The 21,265-nt window shown below is 38.6% G+C and overlaps 1 protein-coding gene across 3 annotated transcripts in view; it reads left to right on the plus strand.

Moving 5' to 3' along the window:
- The window catches only part of ARHGEF12 (Rho guanine nucleotide exchange factor 12), a 149,537-nt gene extending 128,764 nt beyond the window's left edge, over positions 1-20,773 (plus strand). For 2 of the 3 annotated variants that reach the window (XM_023208480.2, XM_023208481.3), the window contains 13 exons: positions 1,529-1,643; positions 2,659-2,759; positions 6,473-6,550; positions 7,986-8,061; positions 8,763-8,930; positions 10,072-10,159; positions 10,642-10,728; positions 10,871-10,950; positions 11,572-11,805; positions 13,372-13,842; positions 14,681-14,997; positions 16,150-16,219; positions 16,778-20,773. In XM_023208480.2, the coding sequence (XP_023064248.1) occupies positions 1,529-1,643; positions 2,659-2,759; positions 6,473-6,550; positions 7,986-8,061; positions 8,763-8,930; positions 10,072-10,159; positions 10,642-10,728; positions 10,871-10,950; positions 11,572-11,805; positions 13,372-13,842; positions 14,681-14,997; positions 16,150-16,219; positions 16,778-16,788 (1,896 nt within the window). In that variant the 3' untranslated portion in view covers positions 16,789-20,773. The remainder of the gene's footprint in view (positions 1-1,528; positions 1,644-2,658; positions 2,760-6,472; positions 6,551-7,985; positions 8,062-8,762; positions 8,931-10,071; positions 10,160-10,641; positions 10,729-10,870; positions 10,951-11,571; positions 11,806-13,371; positions 13,843-14,680; positions 14,998-16,149; positions 16,220-16,777) is intronic. The other variant, XM_023208482.2, reaches the window with a different exon arrangement.
- The last annotated feature ends 492 nt before the right edge of the window (positions 20,774-21,265 follow it).

The following is a 21,265-nucleotide window of genomic DNA, read 5'->3' on the forward strand; positions in this document are numbered from 1 at the left end:
TTCACCATGTTGGCCAGGCTGGGCTTGAACACCTGACCTCAAGTGATCTGCCCGCCTCGGCCTCCCAAAGGGATTACAGGTGTGAGTCACTACACCCGGCCCATATTAACATTTTTAAAAGCTATACATTATCTCTTAAATTCCTGGAAGGCATAAAAATGATTTTGGAATGGTGAATAATGAAAACTATGTCAGGATTAAAATACTTGATACAGAAATCCACATTGCCACGAGGCTTTTATCAGGAAACAATCGTATGCTCTATTAAGATAATTTTGTCAAAGCATGAGAATGGGCTTATCCAGGGAAAAACATAACAGCAGCCATACTCATTGGGGTATATGAATTAAGGGTCTTTCAGCTATGGCCAACAGACCATATCTAGCCTGTTACCTGTTTTTATAAAGTTTTTTGTAAACACAAACATAGCCACTTGACAGATTTCTCACAGTTGTGGTGTGTGGCTGTGGTTTAGCAGGATCCTCCCTTGAGAGTTTGACTAGGCTGAGATCACAGTGTCAGTTGGAGCTGCAACTCTCATCTGATGCTCGAGGTTCTCTTCTAAGCTCACTGGTTGTTAGCAGAGTTCATTTCTTTGTAAATGTATGACTGAGGTCCTACCTTGCTGGCTATTGGCCAGGAACCAGTTTCAACTCCTAGAGAATACAGATATCTCTGCCATATGGCCCCGTTAGGCAGTTTAGAGGTGGATGTATGCTTTCTTCCAGGCTAGTGGGAGTGTGGCTTTCTGATACAGATTTGTTTTAAAGGCTCCTCTAATGAAGTCAGGCCCATCCAGGACAATTTCCTTTCTTACGATCTCAAAATCATGTGGTGGCAACCTAATCATAGGTGTGATATCCCATTGTATTCACAGATTCCAAAATGTTCATACTCAAGGCCATGGGATTACACAGAGTATTTACACAAGAGGATGGGAACCTTGGAGGCCATATTAGAGTTCTTTACTACACAGAGCCTTGTTCATTCATTTATGCCAAAACAGTGGAGCTGAATAGTTGTGAGAGAGACTATATGGCCTGCAAAGCCTAAAATATTTACTAACTGGCATTTTACTAAAAACTTTGCAGACCACTGGTATAGATGAGCTGGCATACTCAGACTGGTTATCCATTGTGCCTTCTTGGAATGGCAGATAACAAATTAACCACTTTTGGTAGGAATGTCAATCATAGGAACATGGACCTAGATTTTCTGAACAGGTGAAGATAAAACTGTTTCAACACAAGGAAGCAATACGTAGAGCTGCTTATGGATGTTTTCAGTCCCTCCTTAAACAGATAACAAAGAAGCCATTCATTTAGTGATAGAGGCTCCGTTCCCCCATTATGTGATTAAAGGAGAAAGCAGAAGTATAGTGTGGCAATGATGTATCTTGGCATTTTTTAAAGATCTTGATTTAATAACCAGAACTGTGATGCATTAAACACTTACGGTGAATACATAGTACATGTTAACTATGGTTCTAAGAAGAATTACAGATTCACTTATTTCACTTTAATTTTAGGATGCTGAAAGTAATCCACTGTGTCGACGTCTTCAACTGAAGGATATTATTCCCACTCAAATGCAAAGGCTTACTAAATACCCGCTTCTATTGGATAATATTGGCAAATACACAGGTACAACATTTTCACTGAAATAAAAAGCTTAGGAACAACAATAAAAAAACTCCCAATATACTGTAAATAATATCTTACAGCATCCTGAATGGAGTTGGATTTCCAAATAGTACGACAAGATTTTCTTTCTTTCTTTCTTTCTTTTTTTTTTTTGAGACAGGGTCTTACTCAGTGGTGCAGGCTGGAGTGCAGTGGCACAATCATAGTTTCCTGCAACCTGAAACTCCTGGGCTCAGGCATTCCTTCCACCTCAGCTTCCCGAACAGCTGGGACTACAGGTGTACACCACCACACATGGCTTTTTTTTTTTTTTTTTTAAAGCAAGGGTCTCACTATGTTGCTCAGGCTGCCTCAAACTCCTGGCCTCAAGCAATCCTCCCACCTCCCAAAGTGCTGTGATTATAGGCATGAGTCACCATGCCCAGCCAAGATTTTCTAACAAGATATAATCTAGTCTTCTTCGGGCCACCTCAATATGTTTTGGTGAATTTCATCTTCTTTTAATGTTGTGATCTGTTTTCTTTCTTTAAATATAATCTCAAATTCAAAGAAACTTGTTTTGGAATTATTTTGAATTATGTTATTAAAACATTTTGTTTAACAAGTTCACTGGACATAATTATGTAGGCTATGCACTGTGAAATTCTAGAGGTAGAAGGGATTTCCTTTTATGTTGTTTGCAAAGTGAATGAGACCTGCCCTTCTGGAGTGTGTAATCTAGTGGTCCTGGTGCTTCATGTAAAGCATCTCTTCTTGGATTTCAGGTTCTGTACTGTGATTTCTTTTTTAAAGATTAGAATTTATGTTTTAAAGTCCTGTTATAAGAAGTTTTACCTGTCCAAAGACAGCTTGACTTGAGACTCTGACAGAGGCTTTAAGCTGGTGCAAAAATCTTCAAGGTCTATTTTTTGCTCTTAAAACTATTGAAATGAAATGAAATCTCATTTACATATACTTTTATGGTTTTCTGCTCATTTCCTCTATTTTACATTTTCGATTTCTTCCTCATATTTAGAATGGCCAACAGAAAGGGAGAAGGTGAAGAAAGCTGCAGATCACTGTCGTCAGATCTTAAATTATGTAAATCAGGCTGTCAAGGAGGCAGAAAACAAGCAGGTAAAAAAGGGAAACAAGAAGATACAGGATAACATTGGGAGAACATTAAATTAGTATTACCTGGGATCTGTGAAATAGTTGTACAACTATCATTACCTAATGGACAGGGAGAACATTTGTTTACTATTGGCATAGTAGGCAGGTCAAGATCAATTTATGATAGAATATCAGAGTTGTGTTTGACTTTTTGGAACATCTCAAGCTGCTTGTTTGCTCTTTCATTTATCTGTTCATTCAGCAGATATTTATAGAGCATCTACTGTATGCTGGGCATAGGGTACAGAGTAGTTGAGAAAATGAGCATAGTATCTGCCCACACTGAGCTCGTTTGCTAGGAGGATAGAAAGGCATTTAACAGGATTATAGTGCAGATATTTTATATCAGTTGTGATAGCTGCTATCAAGGATAATTTCAAGATGCTATGATATGTAACTGTGTGGCCTAGCTTAGTTTGGGGTTGTTAGGTGGTGCCTATTAGAGAAAATTTTCTTGAGAAATTCACACTTGAGCCAAGCTCTGAAGGATGAGTGGAAGTGAACCAAAATGATGTGAAGGGTGCAACCCTAGAGGTAGAGGCAATGTATACCAAAGTTCTGACAGAAAAAGAAAGCATGGTCTGTTGGAGGAATTGAAAATTTAAATGAGTGTGGATCATGCCTAAAAAGCAAAGTCAGAGTGGCATAAAATGAGGGAAAGTAGACCAAGGCCAACTCATAAAGGCCCTAGAGATCAGATGAAAAATTTTGATTTTTATTCTTTTTTTTTTTTTTTTTTTTTTTTGTGAGACGGAGTCTCACGCCCAGGCTGGAGTGCAGTGGCCGGATCTCAGCTCACTGCAAGCTCCGCCTCCTGGGTTTAGGCCATTCTCCTGCCTCAGCCTCCCGAGTAGCTGGGACTACAGGTGCCCGCCAAATCGCCCGGCTAGTTTTTTGTACTTTTTTGTAGAGACGGGGTTTCACCGTGTTAGCCAGGATGGTCTCGATCTCCTGACCTCGTGATCCGCCCGTCTCGGCCTCCCAAAGTGCTGGGATTACAGGCTTGAGCCACCGCGCCCAGCCTGATTTTTATTCTTAAGAGCAGTAGGAATTCAGCATAGACAAGTAAGAATACAGTGTCAGGTTTTCATTATATAAGTGTCACCCCTACTACTCTATGGAGAATGAGTTGAAGGAGAGTGGATGAAAGAGCCCATTTATTAATCTTGCAGCAATCTAGGATAGCTGATGGCAGCTTAGAGAAGTTGGAGAAGTATTTAGAAGATAAAATTGACAGGACTTGATGACTGATTTGAAGAAGGATTTGAAGGAAAAGTGATGTCAAGAATAAACCCCCAGGTTTCCAGATTGCATATTTGAATGGACAGGATGAGTGGAGAAGCCCCAGATTTGTGGGGAAGATGATGAGGTCACTTTAGACTATCAGGTAGACTGTACAGTAAGCAGTTGGCTATATGGGTCCACCTTTAAGGACCATGTTGAAGATAGAAATGTAAGATTGTGAGCATACAGGGGCTAACTGAATCCATGAATATGGATGTAGTTTCTTAGGAGCTGAGTGTGATTACAACTGTCTTGGTGAGGCTATAGAAAAACTAGTACTTTCAACTGTGCTTTTCAGAGTGTAAAATGGTAAAACCCCAGAGGGTTATATAGCAATATTTATTTAGATTAAAACTCTGTACATACCCTTATATCTACCTTTTGACTCAGCAGTTCTGTTCCTAGTGATTTGCTCAAGAGAAATGAACCATATTAGAGTTCTTTACTACACAGAGCCTGATCATTTATGTATTATCTGTGGCTACTTTTGTTCCAAAACAGTGGAACTGAATAACTGAGAGAGACTATATGGCCTGCAAAACCTAACTGACCTTTTACTAAAAACTTTGGAGACCCCTGGTATAGTTGAGCTGGCATACTCAGGCTGGTTATCCATTGTGCCTGCTGGAAATAGCAGATAACAAATTAACTAACTAACTTTAGTAGGAATGTCAATCATAAGAAAATGGACCTAGATTTTCTGAATAATAAAATATATCTTTATCTGAGGATAAAGATACACCCACAGACTTAGACAAGAATGCTTATAGCAACTTTGTTCATAATAGCAAAAAGCTAGAAACAGCCCAAGAATTATCAACAGAATGGATAAACCAACTGTGGTATACTTATAAAAGAGAATGTCCTGAGTGATTAAAAAAAAAAAAAAAAAAGGAATGTACCACTAAGGCACACAACATGGACAAATCTGACAAACATGCTGAGTGGAAAAAAAACCAGAGGCAAAAGAGCACATACCTATAATTCTATTTATATGAACTTCTAAGAGAGACTAAACTATTCTATGGTAGGAAAAAAACAGAAAACTGGTTGCCACTGGGGATGTGGAGGTAGAAATTAACTGGAAAGAAGTATGAGGAAACTTTCTGGGGTGAAATTTTCTATCTTGATAGATGTTTAGGTTACACAAATGTATAAGCACTTGTCAAAATTCATGGAACACACACTTAAAATGTGTGTTCTACTGTATGCAAATTTTACTTTTTAAAAATAATGTATGGATACTTAAATGTTCAGAGGTAAAGTGTACTTATGTCTGTAATTTATTTTGGAATACATCCAAAAAATAAGATGGACTGATGGATAGAGGGATGAATAAATAGATATATGATAAAACAAATAGAGCAAATGTTAATTGTAGAATATAGATGGTAATATGTAGGTGTTCACTATGCTCATTCAGACTTTTCCATGTAAAATTTGGAAATGATTTCGAGGGGGAATGTGCTTACCCTTTGATCCAACAGTTCTGGAAATTTATCCTACAGATATCCTACACAGGTATACAAAGACATATATTTAAGTCCACTTTATTGCAGTATTGTTTGTTATAGAAGAGTTGAAGTAACTTAAATGCCCATCAGTAAGGCGTAATGAAATAAATTATAGTTTATTTACAGAGTTTTATATCCTGTAGTCATGTATAAAAAATGAAATAACTCTCTATATGTGCTAATGTGGAACAATCTCCAAGATATATTTATAAGTCATACACCACACACACACATACACACACACACACACACACACACACACACACACACGGGGGAATACATATATGAATGTATTCTACCATTTCAATGAGGAATACATACGGGAATACCAATGGAATGCATATATGAATATATTATGCTACCATATCTTGTTTTAAAAAAGGACACATACACACAACATGCATGAAGACTAGCATACTTATATATGCATGTATAAATAAATAGAGATATACATATCTATTTGCATAGAATTTTTCTCAAAGGCTACCCAAGAAATGGATATTAGTGATTGCTTCTTTAGGGAAAATTGAGGGAGGTGGGGCAATAGGACAAGGTTAGAGGGAGACTTTTTATTTTTTGTCTTATGTCACCATCTGCATTTTGTACTGTGTGCATAATTTACACGTTCAGAAAATAAATATAAGCTAATAAGAGACCAATGACTTTGAAAAGAAGATTGAGAAAGAAAACCCAAGGAGGTAGGCGGTAAACTAGGAGAGTATAATATCACCAAAGCCAAGAGAAGAGAGTGAGTTTTCAGTCCTATCTAGCATTGCAAAGAGCTCAGTAAAATGGAGATTTTAAATGCTAAGTTTGATTCAGAAATAGGTCATTAATGACCAAAACACTAACCTTGGTTCCACCCTGTCTAATTTTCAGCGCCTCGAAGATTATCAGCGTCGCCTTGATACCTCCAGCCTGAAGTTGTCAGAGTACCCAAATGTTGAAGAGCTCAGGGTGAGAGATGGTCTAATCATAATTTAAAAAATAAAATAAAATTTGCTAAAGACCTGGCAGGTAATTAACATCTCAATGGGAATATACATCACATGAAGGAGTTCTTGTATCATAGATTATCTGTATTTATGATTTTTTTGCTGCCTTTTAAATGCCTGATCTGTATGAAGATTAGTCTTTCATTAGAGGAATATCTTGCATGAAACTGTAATATTACATGACAGCAATTGGCAGGAGACTAAGGGACACTAATTATTGTAAAATTTAATTGTATTGTGTTCTGTAGTTTGTTTGTTTCAGACAGGGTCTCGCTCTGTTGCCTAGGCTGGAATGCAGTGGTGCGATCTTGGCTCACTGCAGCCTTGACCTCCTGGACTCAGGCAGTCCACCCACCTCAGCCTCCCTAGCAGCTAGGACTATAGGTATATGCCACCATGCCCAGCTAATTCTTTGTTTTGTAAAGACAAGGTCTTGCTGTGTCAGGCTGGTCCAGAACTCCCGGGCTCAAGCGCTCCTTTCTCAGCCTCCCACAGTGTAGGGATTACAGGCATGAGCCACCATGTCCAGCCGGTGTTCTGTAGTTTAAATAAGGGTAGGACTGTTTACTATGGTAACTTTCCAGGTCATTTAATAACACAAGATAACATATTATTTTCTCATGAGGGTCTTCAAAATCATAGAAGTTGGAACCATTATAGGAACGATAGTAGAATGTTTACTAATTGCCCCTTCTAGTATGTGGGCTTATGTGTTAACTTTTTCGGATTTTAAGTCTTTTTGTACCATTTCACTAGGTGGTGTTTTTGGCAGATTTATTTGGTGGCCGTTAAAATAGATTTTTATGTCATATATTAATACTTTGTCACAAGCTTGTAAATGTGCTTATTCCCCTTAACTTCCAAAGAATGAGAGTTTTCTAGAGCTGCTAATACTAAAAGATGATTCTCTTACTAATAAGTTGTTAATATTTAGACCAAGCCTGAGTAATACCTGGACTTTTCATGAGTACTATTTCTTAGAACCTTCTTTGAAATTAGAGCCTTGGAACTCAAGCCGCTTTCTTATAGACAAGCATATGTACCATGCTCATCCAATTATTCATAGAAAAATTAAAGGATACGTTGAGAGTCTAGTGTCTGAATGTTTGTAACTTGATTTTGATAATCTGTTATTATCTGTTTAGAATGAGGTTTGGAAGATAGTACTCCTGAATGTTTTTCTGCAAGATACCTTTTCCTTTTTAGAAAATCATATGCAGATTACTTTAACATGGCCTTTGTGCCATTTTCAAGAACTGATGAATAGCAATAATGATAGTTGATGTAAATGGTGTATTTTATATTAAGAATTTCTAAAAAAGAGACTGTATTATGTAGAATATCATGTTACTGAGTGCTTGGAAATTATTTGTGCATGATTTTCTTTATTTTGCCAGAATTTGGATTTAACAAAAAGGAAGATGATTCATGAAGGGCCATTGGTTTGGAAGGTGAATAGAGATAAAACTATTGGTAGGTCTGATATTGTCTGTTAGTTTTGGGGAGAGTGGCAAAAGGGAAGAAATAGGAGTTTCCTATGACAAAAGGAAGAGGAGCGAATCATTCTCCCAGCAGTTAGCAGTGCTACCTCGTGTTATTTGTACATTTGTAGATCTGCTTGTGTTATTTCATTATATGTAACGTGTTAAATATTCATTTAGGAATGTAACAGAGATCTGATTTAGTCCTATTTCCATCATTCTTATATTCTAGAGAGTCTTCGTATGCTTTGTAAGCTTTCTTTAGACCAGTACTTCTTAAACTGTCTGTGATGAGGAACTGTTTTTGCTTTTTCAGAAACAAGGTCTTACTATGTTGCCCAGGCTGAAGTGTAGTGGCTATTCACAGATGCAATCATGGTGCACTGCTGCCTCCAACTCCTGGGCTTAAGTGATCCTCCTGCCTTAGCCTCCCTAGTAGCCAGGATTATAGGCGCACACCACCACACCCAGCTTGTTGTTTTTTATTTCCTGTTAGTCACAGATTGACACTTTAGTGAAATACAATAAAAATGAATTATTGAAAATGAAATTTTAAAAGATAATATACAAGTCAATTTTGAAAATTTTGTAGCTTTAACAGACATAAAATTCGTCTGTTGAATCATTATAAAGTTAATCAAAGACATCTCAATTTTCTGTACTTACCATTTTTTTCTGCACTTTTATTTCTAGATTTATACACATTGCTGCTGGAAGACATTCTTGTATTGTTACAAAAGCAGGATGATAGACTGGTGTTAAGGTGTCATAGTAAGATTCTGGCATCTACAGCTGATAGCAAACATACGTTTAGCCCTGTCATTAAGTTGAGTACAGTGTTGGTTCGACAAGTGGCAACAGGCAAGTATGTCCACCGAAGGATACTAATTTCCAGATTCATTGTGAAGTTGCATAAGATACTCAGTGCTGTTTAAGTAACACAGGTGGCATAGAGTCTTGCTATTTTTATATCCTTAAGCAAATTACGTGAAATTTACTGCTTAGAAAGAGACCTAAGAGTTTATACCCCAAAGTTATTTAGGGTGTCTAGATTCTGTGAATGGTTTTCTGTATTTGAAAATTTGTATGCTATTACTTTGGTTCTTTATGTTCAAATCATTGATAGATCCCAGTGAAAAGCCTTTCATTTAGGGTGGTATGTTTTTTGATTTGGTGAGAAAAAAAATAAAAACTGAAGAGATGGATGGAATTTTGATTAAAAATCAAATTTGACTGGCAAGTTATATTTTAACTCTATTAACAAAGGAGTCCCTTTTAAAACTTGTTAGTTTCATGGTGGCAAAATAAATTTGTGACCTCTTTTCTCCACTATTCACTGAATATTATTAACAACTTAGCAAAAGGGCAGTTCAAAATACATGCAAAAGAGTAATAGCATTTGATTTGGTAATTTGCATTTTTTTTTTTTTTCTTTTGAGACGAGGGTCTCACCCTGTCACCCAGGCTGGAGTGCAGTGGTGCATCCTTGGCACACTGCAACCTCTGCATCCCGTGCTCAAGCAATTCTTCAACCTCAGCCTCCTGAGTAGCTGGGACTGCAGGCATGTACCACCATGGCCTGGCCAATTTTTTTGTTTTTTGTAGAGGCAGCGTTTCGCCATGCTGCCCAGGCTGGTCTCGAACTCCTGAGCTCAAAGCAGTCCACCTGCCTCAGCCTCCTAAAGTGCTGGGATTACAGGTGTGAGCCACCATGCCCAGCCAGTAATTTGGATTTTTGACATCCTTTTGTTTCTAGTAAATTATTGTGGAATTAGTGCTAATTTGTATAATCTTGGTCTTATTGAAGTACAATAAATATAATACAATAAATAGGTTAATATGGTAAGTTGCACAAATTTTAACTGTACATCTTGATGAATTTTAAGTAAATATATGTAACCTTTATCTAGTTTAAGGAGTGGACTATTTCAAGACTCTAAAAACATCCCTCATGGTCTCCCAAGATCAGAGTGTTAGAGTAATCTTGTCTTGTTTTTTCCAGATAACAAAGCTTTATTCGTCATCTCCATGTCAGACAATGGAGCTCAGATTTATGAACTGGTGGCACAGACAGTTTCTGAAAAGACTGTGTATGTATTAGATATGGCTACCTTGCTATAGCTACTGTTTTCATTATCCCAAGCATAATACTCTGTAAACTTAACTTTGTTTTTATAATGTATGGAAACCAAGCACTTCCTCTACTCTTTTAGAGATGTTCTACTGTGAAATTGTTCTTTTTTAGATTGATACCTTTTATTTTGATCCTATTCTGGAAGTTTATTTCCTAAAGAAAAAATTATGGAAAATGTCAGGTAAAGTTTTTTTAATGGGTAATGTCTCCATAATGTTGTTAGATTTTTCTTAAGGTATAGTTTTGGACTCTCAGCTTAATAGCGTGTTGCCAAAATAAAGATACTCTCTGGCAGAGTGGAGTGTTTTTTTTTTTGGTTGGTTGGTTGATTGGTTTTTGTTTAGTTCTGTTTTTCTTTTTGTTTTCTGAGTATATTTAAAGGATATTTCTTTTGTTGTTTCTTTTTTGTATTTTGGATTTCTTTCCAACTTTCTGAAGCTGGCAGGACCTAATCTGTCGGATGGCTGCATCGGTGAAGGAGCAATCCACAAAGCCAATTCCATTACCCCAGTCAACACCTGGCGAGTGAGTGTTCCTTTGCATTGTAGTAGGACTTATTTTATGTTTTGGGTCGTAAAAGACTAGGATAATTATTACATTTTGTTGCAATGATGTTTAGGTACCTCAGGAAGCTAAAAGATTGTTGTTGTTGTTTTTTCCTTTACAGAGGAGATAATGATGAAGAAGATCCTTCAAAATTAAAAGAGGAACAGCATGGCATTTCAGTCACTGGTTTGCAGAGTCCAGGTACACTTTCCTGACAAGTTCAAGGGAGAATGTGCTCTATTATCTATTAAAATGCTGGCCGGGTGCAGTGGCTCAAACCTGTAATCCCAGCACTTTGGGAGGTTGAGATAGGCCGATCACCTGAGTTCAGGAGTTAGAGGCCAACCTGACCAACATGACGAAACCCTGTCTCTAATACAAAAATTAGCTGGGCATGGTAGTGGGTGCCTGTAATCCCAGCTACTTGGGAGGCTGAGGTGGGGAGAATTGCTTGAACCCAGGAAGCAAAGGTTGCAGTGAGCCAAGATCGTGTCATTGCACTCCAGCCTGGGCAACTAAGAACAAAATACCAAAAAAAAAAAAAAAAAAAAAAAAAAAAAGAAATAAAATAAAATAAAATGCAAAGAAACTTTAATACTGTTTGATTTATGCAGGTTCCAGCATCAGAGATTCAGTTTAACAAACTTTGCTTTTGAGCCTTGTGTGTATCAGTATAACACTGATCTATGTGCTGTATGTTTTGCTTAACAGATGATCTCTGTAGTTTATGGAGTTGTTTTTCTGATTCTTGCCTGAATACTTCATGTTAAAAGTTAAAAGCTTTGTTTAGCTATAGTCTACCTTTTCTTTTTCATTGGACAGACAGAGATTTGGGATTAGAATCTACCTTAATATCATCAAAACCTCAGTCTCATTCACTGAGTACCTCTGGGAAATCAGAGGTACGTGATCTCTTTGTGGCTGAGAGACAGTTTGCAAAGGAACAACATACAGATGGGACACTAAAGGAGGTTGGAGAAGATTATCAAATCACAATCCCAGATTCACACCTGCCTGTCTCAGAAGAACGGTGGGCATTGGATGCACTAAGAAATTGTAAGTTTTACTCATAACTTATTACAGATACTTATTAAGTATGGCACTGATGTGCCATCCTTCAAGTATGTGGATTTATCAAACTCCACTTATTCTTCTGGTTTTATTGTGGAATTATAGTATTCTCTACAATGGCCCATGCCACAGACACACACACACACACACACACACGCCACTCTGTTAGCTTCCCACCCCCCAGCCTGGTTCAGAATCACTGTTACAATGGGAGGATAGCATATGTCTCAGTTGTATTGAGGTGAGAAAAAGGCTGAGAACAATTTCTCTGGCTGGGGAGAACCATTTGAAATTTCTAAACCAGCATATGACTAAAGGTATGAAACAAGATTAATCTGGCTGAGAGCTGTGGAAGGATTTGAATGGAAACAGATATGGAATGGTGTACTTACTAAATAAACTATTATAATAGTCTGGCCTGAGACTAAAAGAGTTTGGACTAGAATGTTATCAAAAGGAATAAGAAGGAAGTGAGAAGTCATCAAATGCTTAAAACAATTGACTTGTTTGGATGTGAGGTCAAAGGAAAGGGAATATTTAGAGATAATTTCATTAATCTTGTCAGAAATAAGAGTCAGAAAAGGACTACCACTGCTTCCTCCACCTCCTTCCATTGTACTTTCTGTTTTATTTTTTTTGATTTGGTAGAAGTATAGGCTCAGTTTTAAAGCATGTCGAGATTAAGATAATGATTGACAAAACATTAAAGAGTGAGTAACTATCAGGAAGTTAGAGATTTAGGAGTCAAACTTGAGAGAGAGGTTAGGAAGAGATAGAGATTTGAGCATCAGAGCCATGAGACTTCCTAGCATCTCTCAGGAAGTGATTGGAGAGCAGAAGGACAGGATCCGAGACCTGAGTGGAACTTGTTGCCTAAAGAAACATGACAGACATTAAGCTAGTGATGAGAGCAGAGAGTTGGTTATTTAAAACTACATTATTTTTTATACATTCTCCTGAATTAACAGTCTTAATGATTTCTGATGGTTTGACTAATATTGTCCCAGTAACTCTGTCATTGTCTGGGTGACCTCATAGCATACACTTGGCCCATTCAAAATTAAATTGGTTCTTATTTTTAGTATATGTATGTATCTCATGAAATTAGAGGAAATAATATGCATATAGTGTCTGGATCTGGAAAAAGCAGAACTTTTAGCTTTTTCTGTCTAGCTTAACACAGCCTTTCAACATTCTTAAGAAGTACCTTTAGGGTATTATTCTAGTTATATAGAAGAAAAAATAGAGGCATGATATTGGTTATTCAGGAGTTCTAAATAGGAGTACCTTCCTATTCAGAATGCTTAGATCTTTTCAAGTATAGTTTAACGGTAAATCTTCTCTAAAAGATGGTGCTTTATTTCATCTTCAAAATAAAATGGAAAATGATTGTATGAAATAAAATGATTATATGAAATTAATTAACATTTTGATATGTCATTAAAAGATACTTTTAAAGATAATTGATAATTCAGCTAATTTAATTCTTGCAGCCTGAGGTTATAGTTGTGAATATGCTTTTTTTTCCCACCTCCTTCCTAAATCGTTTAGTGGGTTTGTTGAAGCAGTTGCTGGTGCAGCAGCTGGGTTTGACTGAGAAGAGCGCTCAGGAAGACTGGCGACATTTCCCAAGATATAGGACAGCCTCTCAGGGGCCACAGACAGACAGTGTCATCCAGAACTCTGAAAATACTAAGGCCTATCATTCTGGTGAAGGACATACGCCCTTTAGAACTGGAACTGGTGACATTGCAACTTGTTACAGTCTACGGACTTCAACTGAATGTTCTGCTCCACGGGATTCAGTGGGACTGGCACCCCAGGATAGCCAGGCAAGTAACATTTTAGTAATGGACCACATGATTATGACCCCAGAGATGCCTACCGTGGAGCCAGAAGGGGGTCTTGATGACAGTGGAGAGCACTTTTTTGATGCCCGTGAAGCACATAGTGATGAGAATCCATCAGAAGGTGATGGAGCAGTTAACAAGGAAGAGAAGGATGTTAATTTACGCATCTCAGGCAAGTATCTTTCACACTTACACTTTGATTTTGATTTCGATCATTGCTAACTGTCCTGTATGTTGAAATGGGTGTTGTGTTGGTATCCAGGTGTGTGTGTGTGTGTGTGTATGTGTGTGTGTTCACACAAGTGCAATATTTATTCCTTCGTTTAATAAATACTGAACCTACTGTGTACCAGACGTCATCGTAGGTGCAGGGAGATACAGCAGTGAATAAAACACAGAAAAATCCCCTCTTCTCATGAAGCTAGAGGAAAGAAGCATGGTAAATAAGTAAACAAATAAATAGACTTCAGAAGTATTAGGAAGAAACATAAGTCAGACTAAGGGGACAGAGTAATGAAGGCAAACAGGGTGATCAGGGAATAGGGCTTCTGAAGAGGTAGCATTTGAGCAGAGACCTCGATGAAATGAGGGAATAAAGCCAGGTGGGTACCTGGGAGCAGATTGTTCCAGCAGAGAGCAGAGTGGGGCAGAGGCTTTGTGTCAAGAGCAAGCTTTTTGTGGTGATCGAACACTGGGTGAGGGAGACAATGGCAGGAGGGTGGGGCAAGAGAGGTGTTTGGCAGGGGAAGTGGTGGCAAGATCATTTAGGCACTGTAGTTTCCAGCTTTAAACTTTTGAAATGAAATTTTTTGGAAATTACCATGAAAGTTTGCGGAGTTTAGCTTTCATCTGAAGTGAGGAAATTCTGATGTACCTAAAACTAAACTCAGGAATTAATGGCTTTTCCCTCTCTCAATAACTTTTCAAGTTGAAGTTGTCAGCACACTGTGCTATTTCTGTTTTCTAATGGCAGCACTGGTCTTATCAAACTATTCTGTCTCTATCCATAGGAAACTATTTGATCCTTGATGGCTATGACCCAGTGCAGGAGAGTTCCACAGATGAGGAAGTTGCTTCCTCACTTACCCTGCAGCCCATGACAGGCATCCCTGCTATGGAATCCACCCCCCAGCAGCAACATTCTCCTCAGAACACTCACTCCGATGGGGCAGTTTCACCATTCACCCCCGAATTTCTGGTCCAGCAGCGCTGGGGAGCTATGGAGGATTCCTGTTTTGAGATCCAGAGTCCCTCCTCTTGTGCAGATTCGCAGAGCCAGATCATGGAGTACATTCATAAGATAGAGGCTGACCTTGAACACTTAAAGGTACCTCATGCTTCCACATCCATAGGACTTGGTTGTAAGAAACATTTAGCGAGGTGAAGAATAGGGTTATCAAAATGCTAATGTCAATAAACTTGTCCAGGTTCTAGATTTGTATGTTTTCTTTAACTATTATCCATGAATAGGCCTGGGTAAAAAGTTGAGATTGGCATTGTTTATCTTTTTCTTTTTTTTTTTTTTTTTTGAGACAGAGTCTCACTCTGTCACCCAGGTTAGAGTGCAGTGGTGCGATCTTGGCTTACTGCAAGCTCTGCCTCCCAGGTTCACGCCATTCTCCTGCCTCAGCCTCCCAAGCAGCTGGGACTACAGGTGCCACCACCATGCCTGGCTTTTTTTTTTTTTTTGAAATGGAGTCTCACTCTGTCACCCAGGCTGGAGTGCAATGGCGCAACCTCTGCCTCCCAGGTTCACGCCATTCTCCTGCCTCAATCTCCCAAGTAGCTAGGATTACAGATGCTTGCCACCATGCTCAACTAAGTTTTTTCTATCTTTAGTAGAGATGGGGTTTCACTATGTTGGCCAGGCTGGTCTCGAACTCCTGACCTCATGATCCACCCACCTCGGCCTCCCAAAGTGCTGGGATTACAGGCCTGAGCCACCGCGCCTGGCCCCAGCTAATTTTTGTATTTTTAGTAGAGATGGGATTTCACCATGTTGGCCAGGCTGGTCTGGAACTCCTGATCTCCGGTGATCCACCTGCCTCGGCCTCCCAAAGTGCTGGGATTACAGGCGTGAGCCACCGCGCCCCACCCATAGTCTTAAGGGACCATCATAATGTATACAGGCTGCCTTGGCTTTATGTGCTGCATGACTATAGCTCATGCACACAATGACAGGACCATGTGCAGGGTGACTCTTCGGGGTGGGAGAATTGCATTTATGGTTACCACCTCTACTTTCTTTTTACATGGAAAAATACTAAGTTATTTGTTCAATGGAGAAATTGTTAAAAGGAATGAAATGTACTTTTTACTTCCCACTAACAAAATTTTTAGTGATGAAATTAGTGTTTTTGAAATTTGGGGGATTGTACCTGTAATGTAAAAAGGCCTTCTTTTCTGTTTTCAGAAGTTTTTGTTTTGTTTTGTTTTCATGATGTTTGAATAAAAAAAACCTATGGGTTTTATTTCACAGAAGGTGGAGGAAAGTTACACCATTCTTTGCCAAAGGCTGGCTGGGTCAGCCCTCACAGACAAGCACTCAGGTATGTAAAAGTTATGGGTTCCCCACTCTAGACTAATCATCCTTCACTGAATGAAATGACTTATCATCCTTTGAAGTGAAAACCTTCTGAGATTCCATTTCTTTTCTGTCTTTTAAGAAGTGCCTGTTTCTAAACATCATATATCAAGCGGAAGCTCATGCCTGCTGACTCTACTCTTCTCTAAGAGGAACTGCAGTTGTCAGTTCCCATACCATCCCCTCTTCTCTCTCTTTTCACCTTTCAAAGCAGAAGGCAGAGTAGTGGGAAGCCTGGTAAATCACAGATTCGGTGTGAGGCTTACTGGTGCTGCTGTGACTCCCTAGTGTGGAGGATTTGGCCTCATCTGATGTTGGTGCACTTGCCTCTGCTGACAGTGTGGCTGGTGTCTCCCCTGACTGCAGATGGATCTGTGTTCCATGCAGCAGTTTGTACTCACCTGCTTACATACTGATTCAGAAGCAAAGATTGAACCACACCCACAGATGTCATGGGTATTCTTTGCAATGTTAATATATTCTTTTTCTTAATATCACTTCCATGTATCTTTATTCTTCTCAGATAAAAGTTAGAGCCGCATGTCCTGGAGGTGACTGCAGGTTGTTGGATTTGGAGTATCGGCCATGTCTCACCACATCCTGGCTCCAGTGTGGATGCAGAGAGAGTGTGACAGAGGATCTGCCTGTGAACCACCTGGGATTAGCCATGTCCCAAGGTGCCCAGAGTGGGACTAGTTCTTCACAGTGTGGCAGCTGCACTGATTTGTTAGTGACGGAATATCCATTCCCTCACTCTACTCTCCTCACTATCGGAAATTCATTTTGATTCAGAATAAAAACCAAATGTATAGAGCTTTGGGTGTAGGATATGAAATTGTACTTAGATTTAAGAAAAAGAGAAAATCAGATGTATTTATTTGACTTCATTCCGTATTTGAAAGCACATTTTAATTTTTATTTGCCTTGTTTTGTTTTAATTGAGTAGTGAGAGTTTTAGCCCTTTGTCTTTAGTACACCCAAGGATCGACTGCTCCTGAAGCAAAGAGGTCAGGATGGGGTATGCGCAAGTTGGGTAGAGAGGTGAAGAAGAGAAGGAAGTGAGAAGGGGAAGGGAGAAGCACCTTGCTTCACTAAACTGTATTCCAAGCTCCCTGCTGTCCGGTAGGCTGCTTCTCTGAGGGTCACCTCAAAGGTGTGCTATGCCCTGTGGCTCTTATGTGCCCAGGTGGTGTGGTCAGAGAGTGGATGGGCTTCCTTCCACCCTGAGGCAAGCACCTCTTCTCTGTAGATGGGATCAACCACAATTAACAGGAATCCTCAATGTACTAAATAGCAGGCACTTGAAAATGGGTGTGTTTTCTTCCATTGTCGTCTTTTCTATTGAGGGTTGGGATTTGGGTGGGAGAGGAAAGCAAATTTTATTTTCTTGACTATAAATTTGTTATTCTTGGTATCATTTCATTTTTATAATTATACATTAGACATTGGCACTTGTGTAAAACTGTCCCTGCAGATTGAGCAGGAAGTAAAAACAAATGGAAATGCTTCGGATAGTGGCAGGGGTGGGAGTTGCTAAGGAAGGGGTGGGATGGGAGTGGGTAAAGAGTTTGGGAAGGTTATCTAATTGAATCACTACTGAGTTGAATCATGGCTGTCATTAGCCACGGGTACTGCTGATTATAAGGCCAGTAAAATTTTAGTACCTGGAGGTTTGACTCTAATTTTTGCACTGATGGTGCCAAAGGGCCCTGAGTCAAAAGGAGAGCCAAGGGTGGAGTGGAGAAAGATATGGTGAAGGCAGAACTGCTCACACCAGCTCCAGAAGCACTTCCTCTGACTTCACTGCTGCAGCTCTTTCCACACTGGGCCATGATTGACCTTAAAAATTGCAGACCATCACATACACTGGACACTGCAGGCAAGGTGTTGGTAACTGCCTGCTCTAGGATGAATAGTAGCATTAGCAGCACCCTACAGAGGATGTTTCAGAATTGTAATTTGAGAACTCCTTCAGTTATATTGACTTTCTTTGGTTTTCCTTGTGCATTAGGTATATATGTTTTGAAGTATTTTTGCCAACTAAAATGAAGTCTGTAAATTCTGTTAATAAACAAGGAGTTCATCCATTGCTCACATGTTTCATTGGTGCCCTCTGAACTCTGTGGGTTGCCAGGATGTAATTTTAATGCTTCCCTGTAGCCCAAAGATTATTTTTTCACCACAAATGGTAAGGGATGCCCACCTACTTTTATAAACACCACTACAACTTAGCAAGTTTATTTATCTATGTCCAGATTTCTGTTTCTGTCCTTAACTGATCTGTGTTTTTAGGTAGATCAACTTGGATCTTTAGACCTCATCTATAAATTGGAATTATATTTTTAGTCATAAGCCAAGTATAATTTAACTCAGAATGGGATTAAAAATTTTAGAAGCAGAAGCTAATATATAAATGAAGCTTGGGATTTGGAACTTTCTGTATCTCTTAGGAGGAACAAGTAAAAACCAAATGGTTATATTGTGCTGCTAGAAATAATGTCATTCTCAATTAAAAGGGTTACACCTGTAGCCACTTGACACTAACACCATCGGGGGCAATTAATCAGGAAAAAAGTAAATATAAAAACTTTCCTCTTAACTTCACACACTACAGGGTAATTATGTAATTCTCTAGCACTCAATTAAGAAGCTTGTAGGTTAGCAAAGTTTCAGTTTCTCTAGTTCAGCCAGTATCTTGCCCGTAGTAATTATTTGCTTTCCCTGCAGTTCAGTTTCTGCTTGAAACTCTTAACAGGACTAACTGGAAAAATACTTTGACCATAGCTCTAGTACTTTCAAATAAATTCATATCTAGATTTTCAAACAAAGCCCCAAGATGAAGTCTAATTCTGAAAATATCTCATAATTTTTGAATGTTCTTTTTATCTTATCAACCTAACTTCTCTTCTCCCTCCCAACTTGGCCTCCCACGCCTTCCATTTCATTTTGGTCATTATAATCACATCCATTTGGCTTTGGTTATGACATCTTCCTTTCAGGATGATGGAATTAGATATGCAGCCTGTCTTTGAGTGAGACTGGTCACCATCAAAGGAGTTTTCTGTAAGGGACGTGACTAGAAGTTGAAATCCACTTCCCTGCTAAAGGGCACAAGGGTGGTGTACCAAGAAAGCTACCTTCCCAGAGCAAGCAGGCTGTATTTTAGCTATGGAAGTGGCCTGCTGTGACACTGTGCTGTCTTCTGTGGGCTTAATGGCTCCTTTGCTGTGAAGTGGCAAATTGCATGTAGAGTGTCTCCTTCCTTTTCAGAGAACAGTTAATCAAGGCAAATCAGCGAGCCCCAAAGTGCTGTAATTTAACATCGTGATTACTACCTTCTAAGCTATATATTTTGCATACTTTAAAATCACCTAACTTGGACTGCTTGAATTATATTGACTTTTAGAACCAAAATTGTAACTATGTATTATATTATATTATATTGCATGGGAGGTATATTTCATAAGCTTTTTGGCTTTCTTTTTTCCCACAGCAACTTCTAATGACTGTTAGGAAGGATGAATCCCCTTTTAAAAAAGTTTTTGTTGTTGTTTGGTTTTGGGATAGGAGGGAGGATCTACTGTGGTAATAGAGAAGTCCGTTTAAAAATTATTTTTAGAAGCTAAGGAAAGCAGTTATGCTTCCTGTGAATTGTCTTTTACTGGCATCTTTTTTTCCTCTTTGATGTTAGTAAATTTGGTGTAATACATTGGGGCTTCCATATTTCGAAGTGGAAGCTTTCTTCTCTGAAGTCGATGTATGGTTTTGAGTTACTAGAGCTTTGGTCAATATTTCCTTCCCTATATGTCACAGAGAGGGCACCACTGAGAACTGTGTGCATAGGACCTCAAGTAGCTAGTACACAAAATTAGCAGACCTTACAGTCAGCTTCCTAATGGCTAGTTTTTCCCCCTTATATTACAATTTTTGTTTTATAAATCATTTTTTTCCTGACATTTCCACCAATTTTCAGAGTCATCTGCAAAATTTTTCTTTCCTCAGGAGTTCCTTTTGCCTTGTTCCTTATGCCTTTCCCACTGGTATTGAGGGTTTTGATAATAAATTGGTAGGAAAAAAAGTACCTCCTAGAAGGAAGCCTTCCCCGCCATTTCCAGGTGCCAACTGCTAAGCAGATATACTCCAAAAATGGTAACTGTAATATGCACACTGTTGGTTATTTTTAATAAGCCTCTTCCTACTAGAACATTTTATTTTCCTTGTTCACCATACAATCATGTACTCTTTAACAGAAATTGCTTTTAAAAAATACCTGGAACTATCTTTAAAAAAACTTTATTAATAATCATGTATTTTTACTGATCACATTTTGAAATGCCTAAAAGACTTTATTGTTCTAATTATCCAGATGTACCTTTGTAAAATAGCTCTTTTATGAATTAGCTGATAAGGCTGTATGTTTCTGGAACAAAATATTGGTCATCTAAAAACTTTCTGTTTTCTGGGGTCTGGGAAAATAGAAAATAAGAGTTCAAATATTAAATAAGCTTAAAGGAACCAAGTATGTGACTTTTTATTTGTATTCTGGTTGATTTGTCTTGTCCAAGTTGTATTAGAAAAGTTGAGGAGTCGAGGAGCCTGTAATTCATTTTACTGTCAGTGACTGTCAGACATCTTCCTGCTTGTTGGAGCATCCCTAGCAACACGGCTAAACCTTCATGACAGTGCTGGCAGGTGGGCTTGCCCTAGCATATGGGGTAGGTTTGTTGTTTTTTTAACAGCTTTATTGAGATATTCACATATCATATAATTCATCCATTTAAAGTGTATAATCAGATGGGTTTTGGTATATTACATTATTGATTTTTAATTGTGGTGAAATATATATAACAAAATTTGCCAATTTAACTATTTTTAAGTATAAAGTTCGGTGAGGTTAATAGGCCAGCTTTTATGACTCGCTTGAAGATAACTTTGGTTTTAATCCTACCCTATTTGAAACATATGTCTGTATGACTCCTGTCCCCAGTGCTGGGCTTCTTCACATACCAAC

The sequence above is a fragment of the Piliocolobus tephrosceles genome, chromosome 13, assembly GCF_002776525.5.
Source record: "Piliocolobus tephrosceles isolate RC106 chromosome 13, ASM277652v3, whole genome shotgun sequence".
NCBI classification, from domain to species: Eukaryota; Metazoa; Chordata; class Mammalia; order Primates; family Cercopithecidae; genus Piliocolobus; species Piliocolobus tephrosceles.